At 34.1% G+C, this 19673-nt stretch overlaps 1 protein-coding gene across 20 annotated transcripts in view; it reads right to left on the reverse strand.

Moving 5' to 3' along the window:
- Positions 1–1263: 1263 nt before the first annotated feature.
- Positions 1264–19673, reverse strand: part of LOC129790762 (neurobeachin) — a 165908-nt gene continuing 147498 nt past the window's right edge. For 10 of the 20 annotated variants that reach the window (XM_055828454.1, XM_055828465.1, XM_055828452.1 and 7 more), the window contains 9 exons: positions 18661–19059; positions 16102–16211; positions 14833–14919; positions 8789–11513; positions 8294–8628; positions 7999–8095; positions 7702–7898; positions 7478–7629; positions 1264–4128 (listed from right to left, as the gene is read on the reverse strand). In XM_055828454.1, coding sequence (XP_055684429.1) covers positions 4038–4128; positions 7478–7629; positions 7702–7898; positions 7999–8095; positions 8294–8628; positions 8789–11513; positions 14833–14919; positions 16102–16211; positions 18661–19059 — 4193 coding nt within the window. In that variant the 3' untranslated portion in view covers positions 1264–4037. The remainder of the gene's footprint in view (positions 4129–7477; positions 7630–7701; positions 7899–7998; positions 8096–8293; positions 8629–8788; positions 11514–14832; positions 14920–16101; positions 16212–18660; positions 19060–19673) is intronic. The other 10 variants (XM_055828464.1, XM_055828467.1, XM_055828463.1 and 7 more) reach the window with 3 other exon arrangements.

Genomic DNA, 19673 nt, shown 5'->3' on the forward strand with positions numbered 1-19673 from the left:
CAACGCGGTGGTGGGCAATCCTTTTCTGTCTCTGCTGGTATTTTCAACAATTCCTCCCCACACAGTGGTGTGTCGTGTGCGGGGAAGCCCCATGTGGACGGGAGACGCTCTTTTCAATTATGGAGTGCAAATTTTGTTGAATTTAAATTGACTCTAATGAGTTTGTCAACAAGCAAATTCCTCCTTGTCAGCACACCGCACCCGTACACCCCCCAACCACCCTCATTTCTACTACATATATATTCCGCTGATAACACACATTTCACACAAATACACACTCACACACATATATATCAATTTCATCCACACATTTTCTCTTTTTGCCACCCCCACCTCCACCTTCATAAAGCACCCCCGAGAGAGTGGGAGTGCTTCAAACCCCCACATGCTCTGGAAAGCTCTACCTCACCTCTTTGGCAATTCAATTCCAAAAAGGGGTTTGGGTGGGGGAACCTCAGGACAATTCCTCGAGTGATGCAGAGAATAATTGGGATTGAAACTTTCAGACAGACGTGAATTTGCAAAGGAAATTAATTTTGTCCTACTCAGAGGCGTCGTCTTCACGCAGAAGAGATGGTGCTAAAATCTCCCCCATCCCCCACATAAGGAAACTTCATACAGTGAGAGAGACTCTTCTCATCTGTGCTGCAAAGGAGGTACATCATTTTCCATTCCTTCTGACAGTGAAGCTTCATTTTCTCATTTCTTCCGTTTTTATTCTTCATTCGACGTTTTTGTGATTCCTCGAAACTTTCTAAAGTTCCCGCACAGAGTTTCGTTGGCTTACAGATGAGGGCTTTTATGACATGATTTCTTGTGGTTGAGTTGCTATTTAGGTTCTTATGGGATCCTCCTTTATATATAGGGGAGGATTTTAGGAAACCACAGAATTGGGTAATTTTTTTTCACAGAAATTTGAAGTTTCTTATCAAATCTTCTCTTCATTTTATAAGAAATATTTGTTTAATATTTTGAAAGCTTGATTAAAATATAAGTAAATGATTTTTCTGCATTTTAAAAAGCTTCCAAACATGCTAAAAAATATTTTGCAGTCTACTTTTAAATTAACATGACAAGAATATGTTAGAAAGGAGGAACTTAAAGCTTTAGCACGTTAAGTAATTTAAAATAAACTTACCAAATCATCAGAAGAAGCTTCCAATTTTCTCGTTTACCCGTTAAACCTTAATTCCGGCTCATTTTAAACTAAAAAAAAAGAAAATAATAAAAAAATAAATAATTTATTGAATAAAACATATTGAATGTATTAGATAAATTTATTTTTATTAAACATATTATTCATCTGCATCATCTCTTTTGCTTTCATTTTAAACATTATCATTGACAAAATATAATCAGGATCATAGCTGTGTGTGCAATTATCCTATCTCCTAAATAGAAGATATTCTTTCCCATCGTGACTCTTTGCTTTCTTTATTCATTTTCTTGAATTGGTTCTCTTTTTCTCTTTTTTTTTATTAAAATATTATTATTAGTTTTCTCTTTATTATGGGAAAAGTCAAAAGATGTTCGCAACACGGTGTTTTTTTTTTCTTATTGAAGATGAAAAGTTTGTGATATATAGGTAGGTAATGCGCTGTTTGGAAATTCAATCAGAAATATGTGATTTCTTTGAAAGTTTTCATCCTTTTACACACATCTTCATCTCTTATCATCCTCGCAGAATCAAGCAGCAATACACATTTTTTTATTCTTGCTCAGGGCGGAGGTAGAAATCAATTACAAAAAAATACGGAATGCTTGCATCCACTAAAAAACAGCACGACTTTTTTTTTCATTTCAAATATTCATTTTCTAATAATAAAAACTACTCATTAAAGAAATACGCAAAGGGTGGAAACCATTTTTACGCGTTTTTTTTTCTAATTCGTTATTGTTTTTCATCTTTTTTTTTTGTTAATTTTCTTATCAAATGACCCACCTCGGCAATTTAATCTTTAGATTTTTTTCATGCTCTCTGTTAGTGCAATAAATCGATTTAATTATATTTTAGTTTTCATGTTTTTTTTTACCAACACCAAACACTTATAGTTACAATGTCAGTGATTTTCACTCACAAATTATTTTTCTTAATTTTTTTCTCTCGCAATTTTCTTCCAATTAGCATTTAAAATGTTCTAATTTTTTGACGCATTTGCTTTATATTTTCGTACTTTTTTTATTTTTTAAATCACCGTCATTCACAAAAAAAACGATAAAATAATACAAAGAGCTAATATTGATATTTACAGTGCCATAGTTTTTTCTTAATTTTTTTTTCACCCACCTATCTCACTTTTTTTATTCATTATTTTTTATAAATTTTTTTAGGTTTCCTTCTTTTTTTAATTTTATAATATTTCTTCTTTTGGACAGAATGCAAATATTTTTTATGTGTTAGTTTATATATTTTTTTTATATTTGTATTTTTAAAATACAATAATTCCCACTTTTATCGTTATTTTAATTCTCTTTTACTTTTTTATGTCATCTTTTATTATCATCATCATTAAAATTGTTTAATGTTAGTTTTTTATTTATTTTTTAAAAATTCATTAATTGGATGGCGGAATGTTAACGATATTCACATTTGGATGAAGTTAGTAGACTACAAAAAAGTTGTATTAGTATTTTATGAAAAAAAAAACGCATATCAATTGCAAAATAATTAAGTCTCTTCGAAAAAAATGCTGCAAAATGTCTTTCTCAGAACCAAAAAAAATCACAAATAATTTCAGTTCGGAGGAAAAAGCCCATCATAGGTAATTTTGGATATTATCTTCTCTTTTTTTATTTTAGTTTTTCTTTAGGTTAGTTTTGTTGGTTGAAATAAAAAATACTATCCATAGATTTTTTTTTAATTTATAGGATTTTTGCAAAAAATACTTTTGCAAAATCCACAACAACGTTATTTTCTACATTATTCCTCATGTTTATGTTTAATTTTCATTTTTTTATTAAATTTTTATGGTTGAGTGAAGCTTTTTTCTCACTAGATTTCTCTTTCAGATACGGTAATGCTGTGTTTAATGCTTATTAATTTTTAGGTAGTTTTCTTTTAAGTACTTTGTTGTTTTTTTCTCAAAATTTTAAGGAAAAAATACTAATTTTATAATAAAAAAGGGAATGATTAAGTAAATGAGGACTAGAATTAATTAATTCTTGTACACTATGAAACGTAACAATTATTTTTTATTCTATCTTTCGGCCCGTCATTACTTCCCATCACTAAGTAGCTCCACTAAAACGATCAAAGTTCATTAAGTTTTTTTTGCCGCATTTCTATCAATTAATTCCTTTTTATAATAATACTTTTCTTTTCATTACTAATTATTTTAAATAATGTGTTTTGATTGCGAAATATTCTACGATTTAATCATTCATCTCCATTTAATTTGTTGACTTTTATCGTGTTTCTTATTTATTTATTTCTTTTTATTTAATTTTCTTTATTTTACTTCTCTAATGCACATATTTTCCATTTTACTCTGAATTAGCTCCAAAAAAGAGGAGAAAACAAGTTTTAAAAAAAAACAAGGTTGGATGTAAAAAATTTCGAAATATTCAACGCGCGACGGTTTTTATTGAAAAAATCCCTTTTAATTTTTTTTTTAATTCATTGCACTCTTTCTACTATTTTCTTACTTTTTTTTTTCTTCCTTGCTATGTACAAATTGAGAGGACTTTTCATCAACCCCTTCCACCCTATCTTATCTACTGCATCTCTTTCTAATAATATTTATCAATAATTCCCAATGTTTGGGTGGTGTTTTGTGTGGGTGTTTTCATTCCAAAATATCAAATCTCCAACCTTCTTTTCTTCTTTCTCTCTCTCTACTTCTTCAAAGATTGTAATTAAAAATATTTTCTATCTTACCTTATTTTGGCCACAATGTTTTATAGTATCATGTTTCATAATTCTTGTTTTTTTTTCTTCCACGTCCTCCCTCTGCCTTTTCACCTGATCCGCAGCATCACTTTCGCATGTACCTGCAGACAATATTCTGACGACACACCCTCCATTTTAGTGAATCTTATCAGTAACGCTGCTGATATTCATGATGCCAGCGATTGAAGTCAATGTGAAAGACAATGATGGAGCCTGTTGCTAGTCCAGCTAGTAAGTACCTGTTAAAATGACAAATTTAATCCACCGTCCATGAAAAAATCAAGATTTTACAAATTATTCTAGCACTAGAGTGTCATTTTACGATCTTCCCGAGGTTGGGAATATAAATCAGTGCGACGCTATGAGGGGGGGGGGGGGGGGAAGCCGTAAAAACATTCGTAGCTATCATGAGGTAGCTTTGTACATACATACATACATAAATGAAAATGTATATTGAAGTGCATTTTAATGAAAGAACATAAAAGTTCAAATAAAAGCCACCCCAAAAAACCACTTCAATTAACTCAACGGGCAGTAAAAATTAATTGAATTGCGGAAATTTGGCAAACAGATATCCACAGGAAAAAAATTATTTTATATATGAATATAGCTATTTTATTTTTGAATTAACATTAAAACATTTTATTCATTTAATTTAAAAATAAAATTCATTTCCGGTAAATGTTTAATTAATGTGTTTTGGGAGAAATTTTAAATAAAAGATCAATTTTATTATTATTGACACGACACATTTAATCAAGATAAAATAGAAGCCGCAGGCAAGGAGTGGGAATAATGTTTACGCAAAGATAAAAAAACGGTAAGTAAAACTTACGGGCTGTGATTCTTTCTTTGTCAGTGAAATGTGAAGATGGCTGAAAATTGGGGATGGGCAAATTTTGAGGACGGCTTTCTCGCGCACCGAATCACAGCCAACGCGCAGATATTTTGTGAAATGCCTTAATCGTGGGCGTTGGCTGTGATTCGGTACGCGAGAAAGCCTTCCTCAAAATTTGCCCATCCCCAATTTTCAGCCATCTTCACATTTCACTGACAAAGAAAGAATCACAGCCCGTAAGTTTTACTTACCGTTCTTTCGCTTTATACTGTTCCATCCATGCTATATTTAATTTTTATCTTTGCAGTTTATATATATTTATCTTTGCATTTTTATATGTATATATAATGTATATATCTATACATTTATATATATATATATTTCACTTTACTTTTATATGTGTATATATAAAACGCCCCGCTTCGCGGGGCGTTAGTCATGCAACTCAAGATATGACATGTTAACTTTAAAACGCGATATCTCCGGAACGGCTACATAGATTTTCTTCATTTTTGGCATGGTGGTAGATATTATAGCCAACTATAACATATCAAAATATGAAGCAATTCTATAAAGCGGTGCTCGAGATATTCATCGAAAACTCATCGAAAATTTTGTTTTCGATTTTAGCGCCACTTGCGGTCATTTTTTGAACTTGCAATGTTCCGAGCAGTTGTAGGGCTCATTAATATCTTTCATTTGACCCCGGGTTGATCAAAATCGGTCAAGCCGTTCTCAAGTTATGGCCGATTTTCGATTAAAAATTGTGGCGGCCATATTGGCTAAACGGCTTGGCCGATTTTCAAAAATGAGGTATCGTTGGAAAGGTCTTGATGGCCCCTACAACATATAAAAATTTCAGATTTTTAGCTATTACAGGGGCTGAGATATAGGCAAAACAAAATTTTGAGGTTATTCAAAATGGCGGACGGAGGGGTGGGGGGTCGGATCTGACGTCATAATCGGATGTCTTCCACCCGATATATGAACTTTGCCGTTGACCGCAAGTCTCTATCTATTACCGTTCTCTTGTAATTTAGCAAAAGGTTCCGGCCGGCCGGACGGCCGGACGGCCGGACGGACGGCCGGCCGGACCAATTTTTGGCGCATACGTTTTTTGGAATGTGGGGACCCTAATTCGTGCTCATCCCAAGTTTGAGCCCGATCTGACGACTTTGCATTTTGGAGTGTACACAGAAGCTGTGCTTCTTTGAAGAAAGAATCACAGCTAAAATGCATAAAAGAGATAAGAGACACAATAGTGACGTCATTCTTTGCATTTTTGCGCATATCTGTGCTGCCATAGTCTTGATGATTTCTTATGCTCTTCTTAACCTTTTCGCGTTAAATGTGGAAGTTTCTCAGACACAACGTGTCCTTTGACCTAATTTTTTACGTAAATTCAACGCATTTCTAACTTGGATAAAAATTAAGTTCATTTCAATTCGGGAAAATCAAATATTTCACATTTTTTCACGTTTTCACGTTTTTTTATTCTACGTATGACCCAATAAACGCGAAAGGGTTAACTCTTTAAAAGATTACGCGTATCCGGATTGTTTCTTAGCATTTGGAATTTTTCCACAAAGACACGAATAAATTACTTTCATCAAAGAACTTTCACTGAAAATATTTACGTTAAATACGAGTAATTAATAATCTAACCAAATAATTAAATTATGATTTTAAATTAAATTATTTTAAAACATAGCTGATTAACCCCAAAATTAATTAAGCAGCTTTTTTATGGTTTTAATAAAAGGCTCTTTTTTAATCCAACCTCTAATGAAGAATTAAATGTATTTAAATGAATTGCTTGATTTATTAATTAATAACAAGGGGTGTTTATCTGCTTAATATTGTGACTATTTTGGCGAATAATCACAATGTGTTAGAAGATCTTAATATTCTCATTTTTAACTAGAATTTAGTACTTCTTTAGCTTAATACTACTATCTCGGTTTTAATTTACTGTTTTAGTACTTTTTACAATTAAAGTTAGTACTTTTAAGACTTAAATTTAGTACTTTTTCCTATTTAATTCAGATTTTTTTCCGTTAGAATTTACTATATTTTTGGATAGAATTTATTATGTCTTCGATTAGAATTTAGTATTTTTTTATTATTGAATTTACTTTTTTAAGATTGAATTTTAAAAAATACTAAAATCTAGCCGAAGCAATAATAAATTCAAGCCGAAAAAATACTAACTTCAATAATTAAAAAAAGTACTAAATTTTATCCATAAACGTTATAAATTCTAGCTGAAAAAGTATACTGAATACAATGGGAAAATGTACTAAATTTAAGCATATAAAATACTAAATTGAATTTCATTTCTTTTTAGGTAGAATTTAGTACTTTTTAGGCTTTTGCTCCTCAGTGTCTACCAATTTAAGACTAAAAATAAAGAAATGTTTATCTGCTGAATATTTTGAATTGTTTGGCGAATCATCCGAATATTTTTATTCAGATAGACACCCCTTGATTAATAATCCTTTATTTGTGTAAAAGGGAATTAAAAAGACAATTTTCAAGACAAGAAGATAATAAAATCTTCCAACATGGTCTCATTTTGACCATCTTTCCCCTATTTCCTCGCAGATTTAGTCCCAAAAGAATTAATCAGAACATTTTTGGAATTCATTTCTGGCTTTGAAAGGCAATTCAAACATTATGATTCAATTGAGCTTTTGTTTACATAGATATCTCAAAAGCTCCCAAAAAGATTTATGCAAAAGTTAACTTACTTTTGATCATGGGTGAGTGCCAACGATCGGATCCCACTATTGCACGTCGGGAATGCATACAGTGGGGCCAAATTGAAAGTCCTCCAAACTTCCACAATGCCACGATCTCCTGCCGTCATAAGGTACTCCCCATCTCTTGAGAGTAGCATGCACTGCACATAGAAGAAAGACAGAAAAAAATTAATTATCCAAACATCTTCATTTGGGAATTGCGATAGTTTTACCTGAAGATTATCATTGTGCGACTCATGTCTCAATTTCTTCCCATTAATCGTGTACGCTGCCACATTTCCCTTGTCGTAGTTCACCACAATAAATCCCTCGCGGGACATTGCAATATTTTCCGGGGAAATGAACTCCGTTGGCGCCTCCAGGGATCTCAGCAAGTCACCAAATGTCGTGTGCACCAGAACGGGACCATCTATCGTCATCCAGGAAAGAGTAGAATGAAGGGAGCACAAAAAAAAGTAGAGAGATTAATTACGGCAATTCAGGAGGAATGCCACACATGTTGTAATTACTTATCGATCCAGACACCACCAATCCCAATTCGGCACTAATCACAACAGAAGTCACAGCTTGTTCGTGTCCAGTGAGCGTTGCTCGTGGTGTTGGCACCTGGGGAGATTTTTGGCAGTTAGATTAGGAGATGTTTGGGGTGCAAAGTTATATTTGGTGTGTATTGGTTATCGGTTTAAGGGTGGAATTATTTGGCTAATATTTGCTTAAAGTGAGAGAGAGAGAAGTGTGCATAGAAGCTAAATCTCTTCCTATATATGTGGGGGTGTTGTTGGTGGGTAATCTATTGACACTCACCTCTCCTTCCCCAACGATACTCTGTGTCCTGGCATTCCAGTGCCACAGCAACACGGTGCAGTCAGCAGATCCGGAAGCAATGTAGCAATCGGAGGTGATGTTGCACTCTGAGCGCGAAAGGCAGGTCACAACGCCAAAATGCCCAAAGACAATTTGGACAATTTTTGCCGTTTCCGTGGCAAAAACACGGAAACTGTTGTCCCAGAAGCCACAGGCAATGAGGAAGCGACTATCCACCGTCGTTACGAAGCAATTGGCACGAATTTTGAGTTTCTGACTGAAATTGTCGCCCAAATGACGCCGTATCGTTGGATTATTGTGCCCATTTGTTTGAGCTGCAAAGTGAAGTGGAATATTTTGTGTTATATACACGACGGATTATTAGGCACAATGGCATGAAGCTGGGAAAGGAATCTTTCGATCAAGCACTTCCTTTAGCCAATATGTGCTTTGCTTAATCCATACATGTTAGCTAAATTAATTAATGAAACTTACATAGCATGGGATCCATTGTGAGCGGGAGATTAGTTCCAGGTGTCTGGGGTGTCTCTGCATAGCTTGGGCTCTGTACATTGGCGGCATAGTTGCAATTCCATCGATTTACAGCAAACTGATGACCCGCCGTGACAGTGACCACGGACGGAAGTGGCAGCTGTGGGTACGTATTGGCCGAGATGTGAATAATGGGTGAGTTGAGGTGGAACTTGAGCGACATGCACACATCATCAGGCATTGCGCTAAACATCATCGGTGTGAGATGCATGGCGGAACTTCGTGGTGGATGTGGCTCCATCAGCAGTTGGCTTGGTGTCTGCCCAAAATTTCGAATTTGATTCTCAATCGCCTCCCTCATTACGGGATCCGCAATTGTGTCCAGCTCAACACTACCCTCATAGGTGAGGTAGTAGAATACATTTGTGGCACGCACAGCTTCGGGTCCACGTTGTTTGTAGCCGAAAATCAAATCAATCCACTGATGCAGCTGACACGACACAAATTCCGATTCAAGCGCCATCCGATTAATCCGGACAAATTCCTCGGGGCTCTTTGCCCACGGTGGTAGTTCCACATCGGATACAATTGTCCCATCTTCCCGGGCACCTAAGCGATAGCTTGATGAATTGTAGAACATCTCTGGAAGGAAGTACCATTCGGGGATGAGCTCCTTCACGTCCGACGTGTCACGCTGGCAGTTCTTCCATGAGAGCGACACAGAGGAGAACAACCGATCAGGATGGTCGAATTTCCCACCCTGAAGTGCCAGGAACATTGTCGTGAATGGCTCCACGCGGATTAGCCAATTGAGAACGAAAGCAGCCGTGGAGTAGTGAGTCCCATAGTGGAATGGGAGAATCGTATCGTTATCCCAGCTATCATATCGTTCCTCAAAGTAAGCTCTACGACTGGGATTGAGGGCACCAATTGGCTTCGACAAATCCCGATAATTTGACGGCTGGCTGAGATCCAGCTCCCTCGATTCGTAGTTCGTTAGCACCCACGGGAATACCGGATACTGATTGAGATCATTGTACGTCCTCCCTGCGATCGTATTGAGGAACATCAAGTACTCAAAGTTGGAAATCTCCCGCCTTTGCCATTTTTGTGTCATATTCGAATTCCTCATCAGCTGCCGTGGAGACATCATCGAAGCTCTCCTCGTCTGTGGGATTCCATACTTAATGCCAACCCCAACACGTGGTAGGGCCTTGATCACCTTCTTCACGGTATGCTGATCCGGGAAGGCAAACAAAATTGATGTTCTACTCGCCAGGAAGATCTCAATGGCAACATTCTGGAGCAAATACCTCCGGGAGAAGATTGCACGTACTTCGGAGAAATACCATTTGCCATGAAGATGATCGCAGTACTTGATCACGTCGGATTCAATCTTCTGGAATTCCGGACTATCCTCATCCACCTCAAAGTACATCTCAGTTGTGGTGATTGACACTGTTCCTGGTGCCACAACACCCGGAGCTATTAATTTGGCCTTTGTACTGATATTCACGGGACCCGTGAGATCGAGATCGAGTTCACGATCCTCAATTAGAAGTTCTGAATCATCTAAAAGATCTGCCGTTGACTGTGGCGGTTGCTGGCCACGTGTTACGGCAATTTGTGAGTGGAATTCCTCCCTTGCCTGCAAGATGGCATCCTCAGGTCCACCATTCTCGAGCGTAGCCTTGAGTGTGGCCTGGGGATGACTCGATCCACGTGGATTCTGCACCATTCGTTTCCTGCGTCTTGCATCATCCTCCCATGCGTCGAGTTTCCAGAAGACCGACTTGGTGGGCGTTCCGCTTGTATCGCCCCAGGCTCCGTGGCGATTGCACATGATATTCCGGACTTTCTCCAGTAAACGCGATGCAATCACATTGTCCCGTCGACGGGCAGCTGTGATCAAGTGATCGCACATTCGCTCCTCTTCGCGACGTTCAAGGAGCGTCTGAGCGCATTGGGATTCAAAATCAGCATGCTTGAGGACATCATCAGCCCGCATACGATTGAGGATGAATTCAGCTTCATTGGCAACTCTTACAATGTGATCCTTCATAGCGTGCGACAGGAGGCGTCCTTCATTGATGAGTTCAATGAAGGCGAGGCCAGCGTGCTTCTGCAGACTATTCTGCCATTCTTGTGAGCAAAGCAACATTACGAGCTCCACAACGCTGTGGCTATTCTTGAAGGTGGTTAAACCCTTGCCCTCCATCAGCAATTCCTGCCCGTGACTTCCTACGAGAGTTTTTGACAGGAATGGCGCAAAATCAACCATTATTTCCCTGAGAAGTGGACACACCGGACCCAGGGCAATCTCAAGCTTCTGCGTGAGACTCGCTTCCCGCGAGGGTGTTGTCAGTGGCAGAGAACCCACAAGGGGTGGCTTCATTTGCAAATCATCTGGCCGTGAGCGACTACCACTGGATGAGCCGCCATAGGTGTCAGGAACGCGCACAACGGAAATCTCCGAATCCGGCTTATCTCCTCGCTCATTTCCAGCACCCAAATGATGAATATTCCCCTCAATATCGCGCACCTTCTCACCAACACCACCTGTACCACTCCCAGCTGCATCCTCATTCAAATTCACATCAGTCCAACTCTCATCGTTGCTGTTGTTGGGCTTGTTGTCGTCAGCCATTGTCTCAGACGAGGATTCCACTTCGGCACCATCATTCTCCGTGGAATTCATATTGAGGGACGCAGCATCGGAGTCCATGCTCTGTGCAACATATAAATATATGCAAACAAAGAGATAGAATACATAATTAAATGCAAAATTTTAGAGTGAAAAATAAATATATCATTGAATTTTCAAAAAAAAAAATTAAATTCCATCGTAGCGAAACTCGAAACTCATTTATTATGCCCTGGAGTGAGAGCAGAAATAAAGTTTAATTTCGAAATAAATTTAATAAAGAACTTTTAAATATGCTATCTATTATTTTGGAAAGTGTTGCGAAATTGAGTTGGAAATTTAATACATAAAGAGTGATTTTTTTTATTTTTAATAATATAATACAAAACTTTTACTTTTCAACTTTTCGCATTAAATGGGGAATATTTTATTTAATTTCGAGTGTTCACAGAATATAAATTTCAGGATAATAAATTTTTGAATATTTATAAATATTTATAAACAAAGAACTTTCACTATTTTTCGGAGGACTGAATGCTAAAGAATGCTTCAGAATGCTAAAAATTTTGAGAGAAAAAAGGCGGAAAATCAGACTTTGTTTTATTTTAATAAAATGAATTTTTAATGACTTTAAAAATATTTTTTAATTTATAAAACTCTATCAGTTTTTCGATAAATCTTTTACCTATTAGTTAGATTTAAGAACAATTATTAACTTAATAAAATAAAAACGGGAAAATAATAAAAGAAATTAATCTTAAAAATAAAATTTAATCCTTTTTAGAATTTTTAATAGTTAAATTCTAATATTTGTTTTAAAACAATACAAAAGAAAAACAAATAAATTTTAGGAAAAACAATACATTGAATGCAAAACTTTCCATAGAATTATCTTTAAAAAAAAATCAAATCCCTATAAAAAAGGATTTTCAATAAAATAAAATCCTTTTTTATTTTAAATAAATTCTCAATCTTTACCATACATATAAGAAGACATTTCCCTCTGAAGGATTCTAAAGCTTGTGGGGGATTTGAAGGAGGATTCAGAAAGCATAAAAGATGAGATTTCGCTTTTATGGAATAAGACATTGATTTCCCACCCACATCCACCTCCCCCCCCACGAGACGATTTGCATTTCCACGCGACTCCTTGTTGAAAATAATTTCACAGACATTTTTATAAATATTTAGCTGCTTCCCAGCGACGGATTTTACGTTCCTTTTTTTTCAGACTGGGGGAGCGCACTTTTCCCCATTGCCATTCATAAATATTGATCTCAAAGCTGATTATACGAATATATTAACGTCTTATGGTGCGTGTCTGTTACACCGGGAAAATATACGTACACCAAATCCAACACCTTCCATCGTCACATCCCCTTGACGCTCTCAAGGGGGTTAAAGAGAGAGAAAGAGGGGCTGTGTGTGGGTGAGTGAATAATAAACATTGACGTTCAATTTACATATTCACTCAATCTCCTCTCACTGAATATTCTGTGGATCGTCATTGAGAATGTGAAGAAAATCCTCCATCTGTCTCAACATTTTTTTCATAAAGAGAGTGAGAGAGAGAGCGAAATCATTCTCCCCATCCCCCTGAGACTTCATCATCGAGTAAATCTCCTTCCCATTTCATCGCCCATGGAGAAAACCACCCCTTAACATTATTATCATCAACATCATCACCATGATTATTATTATTGTTACTGTTAATGAGAATTTTCATTGTTTGTTGCATGCAAAAATAATAATATTTTTGTACAATATATAGATATAGGATGGCGAATAGTGGGAGTGTTTTCATGTTAAATTATTACGATTGAATGCCAAAAAAATAAACAAAAATAGCTTTTCATTATTTTTTTTATACATAATAAAGTCTACATGTAAATGTAATTTTATTTTGGCTACTAAATCAATTGTAAAATACATTTAACTACCAACCCAAAGAAAATTCAACTTTTCCACCAAAAATTCATTCAAAATTTATCATGAGAAAAAACATCATGCAATAATTTTCCTCATAAAATATACAGAAAAATATATTAAATTGTACCGAAGCTTCACCTTCGGATAGAACGTTAATTCACTAACTTTTATAGAAAAAGAAACGTGTTCTGCTTAACCCTTGGAGGAATTTTCTGGCCTTCGTGATAAATACGACTTTTTAGATCAATTTCTTTAAATTCGTCGAAATAAAACTTGGAAAAATAATTTTTTATGCGAGAAAATTATTATTATTATTATTTTATTGAATCGGCTTACGCCATATTTCAGGTACATGGTGTGACTAAAAATTAGAGAGAAAAAAAAAACCTACACGCACATACTGAAAAAAAAGTTAACTAAATCTATGTAAAACTAAAACTAATACTATTAATGTTTCAATAAACTTAAAAAAAGAAGATACATGGAAAAACGATTTAAATGCGAGAAAATTAAGATTAAAATTTTAAGTTAGAAATATTGGTTCCTCCAAAGGTTAAGATTATTTCATTTCGCTGCTTACGCCTTGTAATACTTTTATTTGTAAGTATCCTATTATAGGACTACATAATACTACACAAAGCAATAATTTTTTATAAATTATCAACCGAGAAAATAAATGAAATCCACATTTTCAATAAAATTTTCAACAATGAATGATTAATTTTTTTTTGGCAAATGAATACGGATTGCTCGAATATATCATTTTGCATTCGTTTTTGATTTTTATTAACTGAGTTAACACATCAATCAATTCATATTTAATGTAACATTGAAAACAAATGAATAAGATAGGCATAATTATAAATATGGACGTGATCGAAATAATTGCTAGATTTTTTTTCAATTACAATTTTATTTACTTTTTTTTATTAATTCAGGTGTAAAATATGGTTTTTAATTGGTTTTTTTTAAATAGAGTTTTCCCATTTGAATAAAATGCTTCAGGAAAAAAAAAAAGACTAAACTAATTTTTCTTCTAGCAATTCCACTGTCACACACTACCGAGCAAAAATGCTAATAAAAATCCGCAAATAGATATAATAAAACTGAAGAAAATAAAAACTAGAAAAAAAATCTATTCTAAAAGCCAAAAAAAAAACAGAAAACTACCTCTGTGAGGATTTTTTTGTGAAATTAAACTCATAAACACCACAGAATGTGCTGAATAATGTCATTTAGAGAAGAACAGAGTGAGAGTTTTGTCTTTTGGAAAATACAATTAAAAATAAAGAAAAAAAATTTGCACGCATTTTCATTTTTAATTCATTCTTTGTCTTTGCCTTTCCTCGAGAAGGAAAATTAAAGAGAACTGAATAAAAACAGTGCTATATGTATTTTTCTAAAAGTATTTTCTATATGAAAAAAAAATCACTTACTGGATTTTTTTTTCTTCTGTTAATAGACAAAAATTTACCTTTCGATTTATCATTTGAGGCACATTTTGCAAAGGTGGTGTCAATGGTTGTAAATTTCCACTTAATGTAGATACTTGTCGTTTAGCCTGTTGTTTTTCATGCAGTTAGTATATATCAAAGAAAAAAGAATACAATATAAAATTAAATAAATTTATCGCCTGTCAAATCCAATAAAGGTACCACAAAAAAGCCACATAATGCATCAATACGCCGTGTTAAGGTGAAAAAAAAAGCGAAAAAACAGAAGTTCAAAAGTCACAAAGAGAAATTTTTATATAAATATCGTATACAGAGAAAAACAGTGGAAAATGCATAAAGTGAAAAGCAAGGTGAAAAATATAAATTACAGAAGTGTATAAAAAATGTCAAAGGGCAAATAACTGGGGCTAATTGGTGGATATAGTTCAAAAATCTATACAATTCTGTTAATAAGAGATTATTGATTCACATAATTAATAAAAAATAAAACTTTTAGAAAATGAAATAATAAGGAAATGAAAAAGAATAAATTGGTATAAGAAAAATTCAATATTGGCAAATTTTCTTTTCATGAGCTCTTTGCCCCTTTGCATAAAAATATCTCACAAAAAAAGCTTCCCATCCTCTTATTTCCTTACATTATTTTCCTTTTGATGTTCAACGAAAGAATTACCAAAGAAATGAAATCACAGAGGTAAAGAAGACAAAAAAATGGCATAAATGGATTTTTTATACATGAAAAATAATATTTTCCAGGAGCACAGACAATTATCTTGGCACACACGCCGCGTGGAGGTTGAACACATTAAATTGTTTTGCTTTTTTCCTTCAAAAATGTAAAATAAAGATTTTTCACACACACAATTTACTTGTTGATCTTTCACCAGGTGCCCCAGAGAAACAGATAAAATTAAATATGAAGCATAAGACGACAGATAAAATTTTATTTGTTTAAATTTTGCAGCAAGAACAAGAAAAAAACCTCATGCAAAAATCATTAAAAAAAAACATAATGAATGTGATATTTTCTAATCACGTGTTAGTGTTTTAGTGTTTTGTGTGAATTCAGTGAGGAGGAGGATATTAATTAATTTCTGTAGTATTTTTTTTAAATAATTTTAGTAAAACGATAGACAAAGTGAAAAGAATCCTCCACTATTGGAGGATTTTCTTGATTTTGGCTTTTTTTTTAAACTCATTTTCTCAAACACATTGGTTCACTCTTGCATGTGACACGCGACACAGAGAAAATTAATTGTAATTAAATTTCTATCACCACAGACACTTACCTTTATTGATGGTGGTCCACTCGAGTGCGACTCATTGTCCGCCAGGACGGATGAATTGTTCTCATCTACAACAATCACCTCGTAGTCCTCATCCTGAATTGTTCGCGTGCCTGGAAGGAGATGGAAAAAAAGGTTGGCAGACAGAAACACGTTAGTTTATTCATTGAAATTAAAAAAAAAAATAATGTAGAGTTTTGTCAACATTCAAGAGGATTTTATTTGTTGCGCTTGCAAACACGACACATTGTTTCGAGTATTAACATTCAAGATCAAAAGGAAAAAAGAAAGAGGAAAATTAACACTTAAATGGGGATGCATAAAATGCCGTGAGAAAGGATGGAAGACAGAGAGAGAGAGAGAATAGCATAAGGCGATTTACAGAAATTGTTGTGGTAAAGCCATATAGAGGAGGAAATTAATGGATAGCTCAAGAATATTGTACTATGTGCAAGATACTATTGTAAATGCATCTACTACATTTATTATAGGTAGGTACCTAAAATTGCATACAAGAGAGGATGCACAAAAGTAAGCAGACTTTGGGAAGAGATAATAAAAATATTAGATTTAGTTCTTAAACGAAAACTTAAGAGCTTTAATTTATTTTCTTGTTTCTTTTCCTAATACTTAAAATTTCCCAAAAAAGAGTTTTAAATATTCCCTGAGCTTTTAGGCTTTTTCATTTTGTTTAGAAACTCCCAGTTGAGCTTTATTCAATAATCATTCAAATTGATGCTTGTTGAAATATAAGTAAATAAGAAGAAGAATTAAAGGTTTCCTCTGATTGGTTGATAAAGTCATACTGTGTATTCATTGGTTATTTACAACTTCGCTTTTTTTTTTCTACCTGGTTGAACTTAGGTGCAAAGCTGATTTGAATAGATTTTAGCTTATTTTTTTGCTCCTAATAATTTCAATTAAAAGAAAAAGAATCATCTTCAGTTGCCCAAAATTTCCCTTTTAACCCAAGTCTGTATACTTTTGGGGATCTCCTTGTAGTACACATACTCTCCCCTCAAATTGGGTCACACTCTAGGAAGTAATTCAGTGGGCAAAGGGTAGTAAATGCATTTCAAAATTACATACACCATGTCAATTACTTTGAGTATAAGTACATTTGGGTAAAAGCAATTAATGCATACAATATTGTGTTTCATTTGCAATTAAATAAGGAAGTACGTAATATAGAGCAATGAGTGTAGCATTACATGAATAATAATTTTCTATTTTAAGGTGTGAAAGCATGATGTATGTTTGAGACAGTGACATTGTGGAAATGAATGCACAGTGTGTATACATGTGAAACATATTACATATCACAGAAACAACAAAATCAATAAAATGGGAAGACAAGAGTCTCCTGCAGAGATTAATCCACTATTTTCGAAGTACTTTTGATGTATTTTATGAAGAAATTTGAGAGTTATTGTGCAGGTTGATTAACTTTTCTCAAATATTAAGATGGATTTCTCATATTTTAGGAAAACTTATGCACAACTACTTAAGGAAGCTTCACAAAAATACATTTATTTTATAAGATAATACCTAATTATGAAAATACTTCCCGGAATAGAAGTTTGGAGTTTTATTTGAGTTTAATTGGTTTAATTCCTTCATCTTTGAATTTGTTTAGAATTCTCAAAGACTCTTATAATTAAATGTTCAGAAAGAAAATTTTAAATATGGGATTTACGAGAGAATTTTCATAAGTTATTTCGTTGTAAGAAATGAATTTTTATGATCACATTAGGCTGAATAGAAAATGATTCACAATCTTTTACGAGAATTTAGATAAATTCAAAAATTCTTTCTGACTAATTTTAACTACATAATCTATTCTTTTAACAGTTGTGGACATAAAAAAACATAAAATTGAAAATAATTCCGAATTTCAGCTTTTTATTGTTTTTTATTCTCAATTCTCTGACGTTTTGATGTATAGATAGAACCTTTTTCAGTCCATTTGAAGAAATAAAAGACACGAAATAAACCAAATTCCACATTTTTTATTTATCTAATCGCGCACCATTTGATTAGATAAAGAAAATACATCTCTTATTCATTCCAATGATGTTTTGATTTATTTAAAACAATTTTTTAATTATAAAATAACTTGATATCATTCTAAAAACATTTGATCGCTTGAAAATAATAAAAAATTGAATCACAAAGGGTATGTAAGATAATTTGAAAATTCTTTTAATGATTTTCCCTCAACAGGAGACTCTTAATTTTCTCGATATTTAGGAGTGACTAATGATGGGTCTAATTCAGCGACCAAGAAACCCTTGAAATCTTTGAATTTTGTACTAAAATTTCAAGATTTCAAGCGAATTTCAAGAGTTTCTTGGTCGCTGAATTAAGCCCGATAAATGATTTTTTTTTACAAAACAAAAACCTCATTTAGCAAACATTTTAAAGGGACACGACAACATGTTTAAAAAAAAAATGTATTTTTAAAGAAATCTCAAAGAAAACAAGACAAAAGACATAAATTTAATGGAATGTAAAAAATGAAAAAAAAATCTAATTCAATTAGACATTTTGTTTAGTATATACCTGGAGCACTCCTAAAGCGATAATTGTTATTGACCGTGTTATTTTTGTGATGTACCCCGGCACCGTTGCCATGATTCCCAGCCCCACTCCCACCCCCGCCACCGCCACTCACTGCACCACCCACGCGACTCCTCAGGTAGGCATTTGTGGTGTTATTAAGGAGCGTATGATCGCGCGTTTGGTAGTAATTCGTATTGATCTCGCTACTTGCAAAATTGGAATTGTGATGGAGATGGTTGTGTTGGGTCTGGTGTGGTAGATGTTGCATCTGATGCTGCTGCTGCTGTTGCGCATTCTGTGACGGTGGCGGCAGTGATTGGTGATTGGGATGCGAACCAGGGAGGAATTGTGGGTAAACGTGATGTGACCATTGCGGGAAAAGTGGTCGAGCGGACGGTTCTACGTATTTTTTATTTACACGATTTTTTTTTTTTTTTGCAAATACCACGGTGAATTGCAAGAATGGTTGTGAGTGACAGTGTTGATCAGTAGCGATAGAAGGGATAACCAACAGGGAGTTATATATGTATGTATTTTTTTTTATCAAATCCACAAAAAAGCAGCGTGTAATTAGAGAGGAAAATTGTAAAAAAGGATTTGTTAGCATTTTGTATAGATAGAGAGAGAGACATGTTTTAATGGGGAGATTTTTTTTAAAGTTTTCATTGTAATACATTTTAGTTGATTCAGTGTGACGCACTATAAACTACATTATCTTCCTGATTAGTTCCCTTTCCTCCTCTCTGTTTTTAACTTTTATTTTTATCCCTGATGCAGACGCTCTTTTTGCAAAAGGATTAAATGGAATTTCACAATGTTGTTGAATGATTTACATTCTACAAAAGTACAAAAGTGGATTTTAAGAGGGATTTTCTGCTTTGATTTTCCGAGGAAAAAAATCAATTTATAGTTCAAATTTATTTTATAATCCATAAAAAAGCTTTTGTATCAAAAGTTTTGAAGGCTATAGAAGAAGAACTAAATTAATTTTTCTACGAATTTTAAAAGTGAAA

Source organism: Lutzomyia longipalpis, chromosome 2 (genome assembly GCF_024334085.1).
Source record: "Lutzomyia longipalpis isolate SR_M1_2022 chromosome 2, ASM2433408v1".
Taxonomy (NCBI): Eukaryota; Metazoa; Arthropoda; class Insecta; order Diptera; family Psychodidae; genus Lutzomyia; species Lutzomyia longipalpis.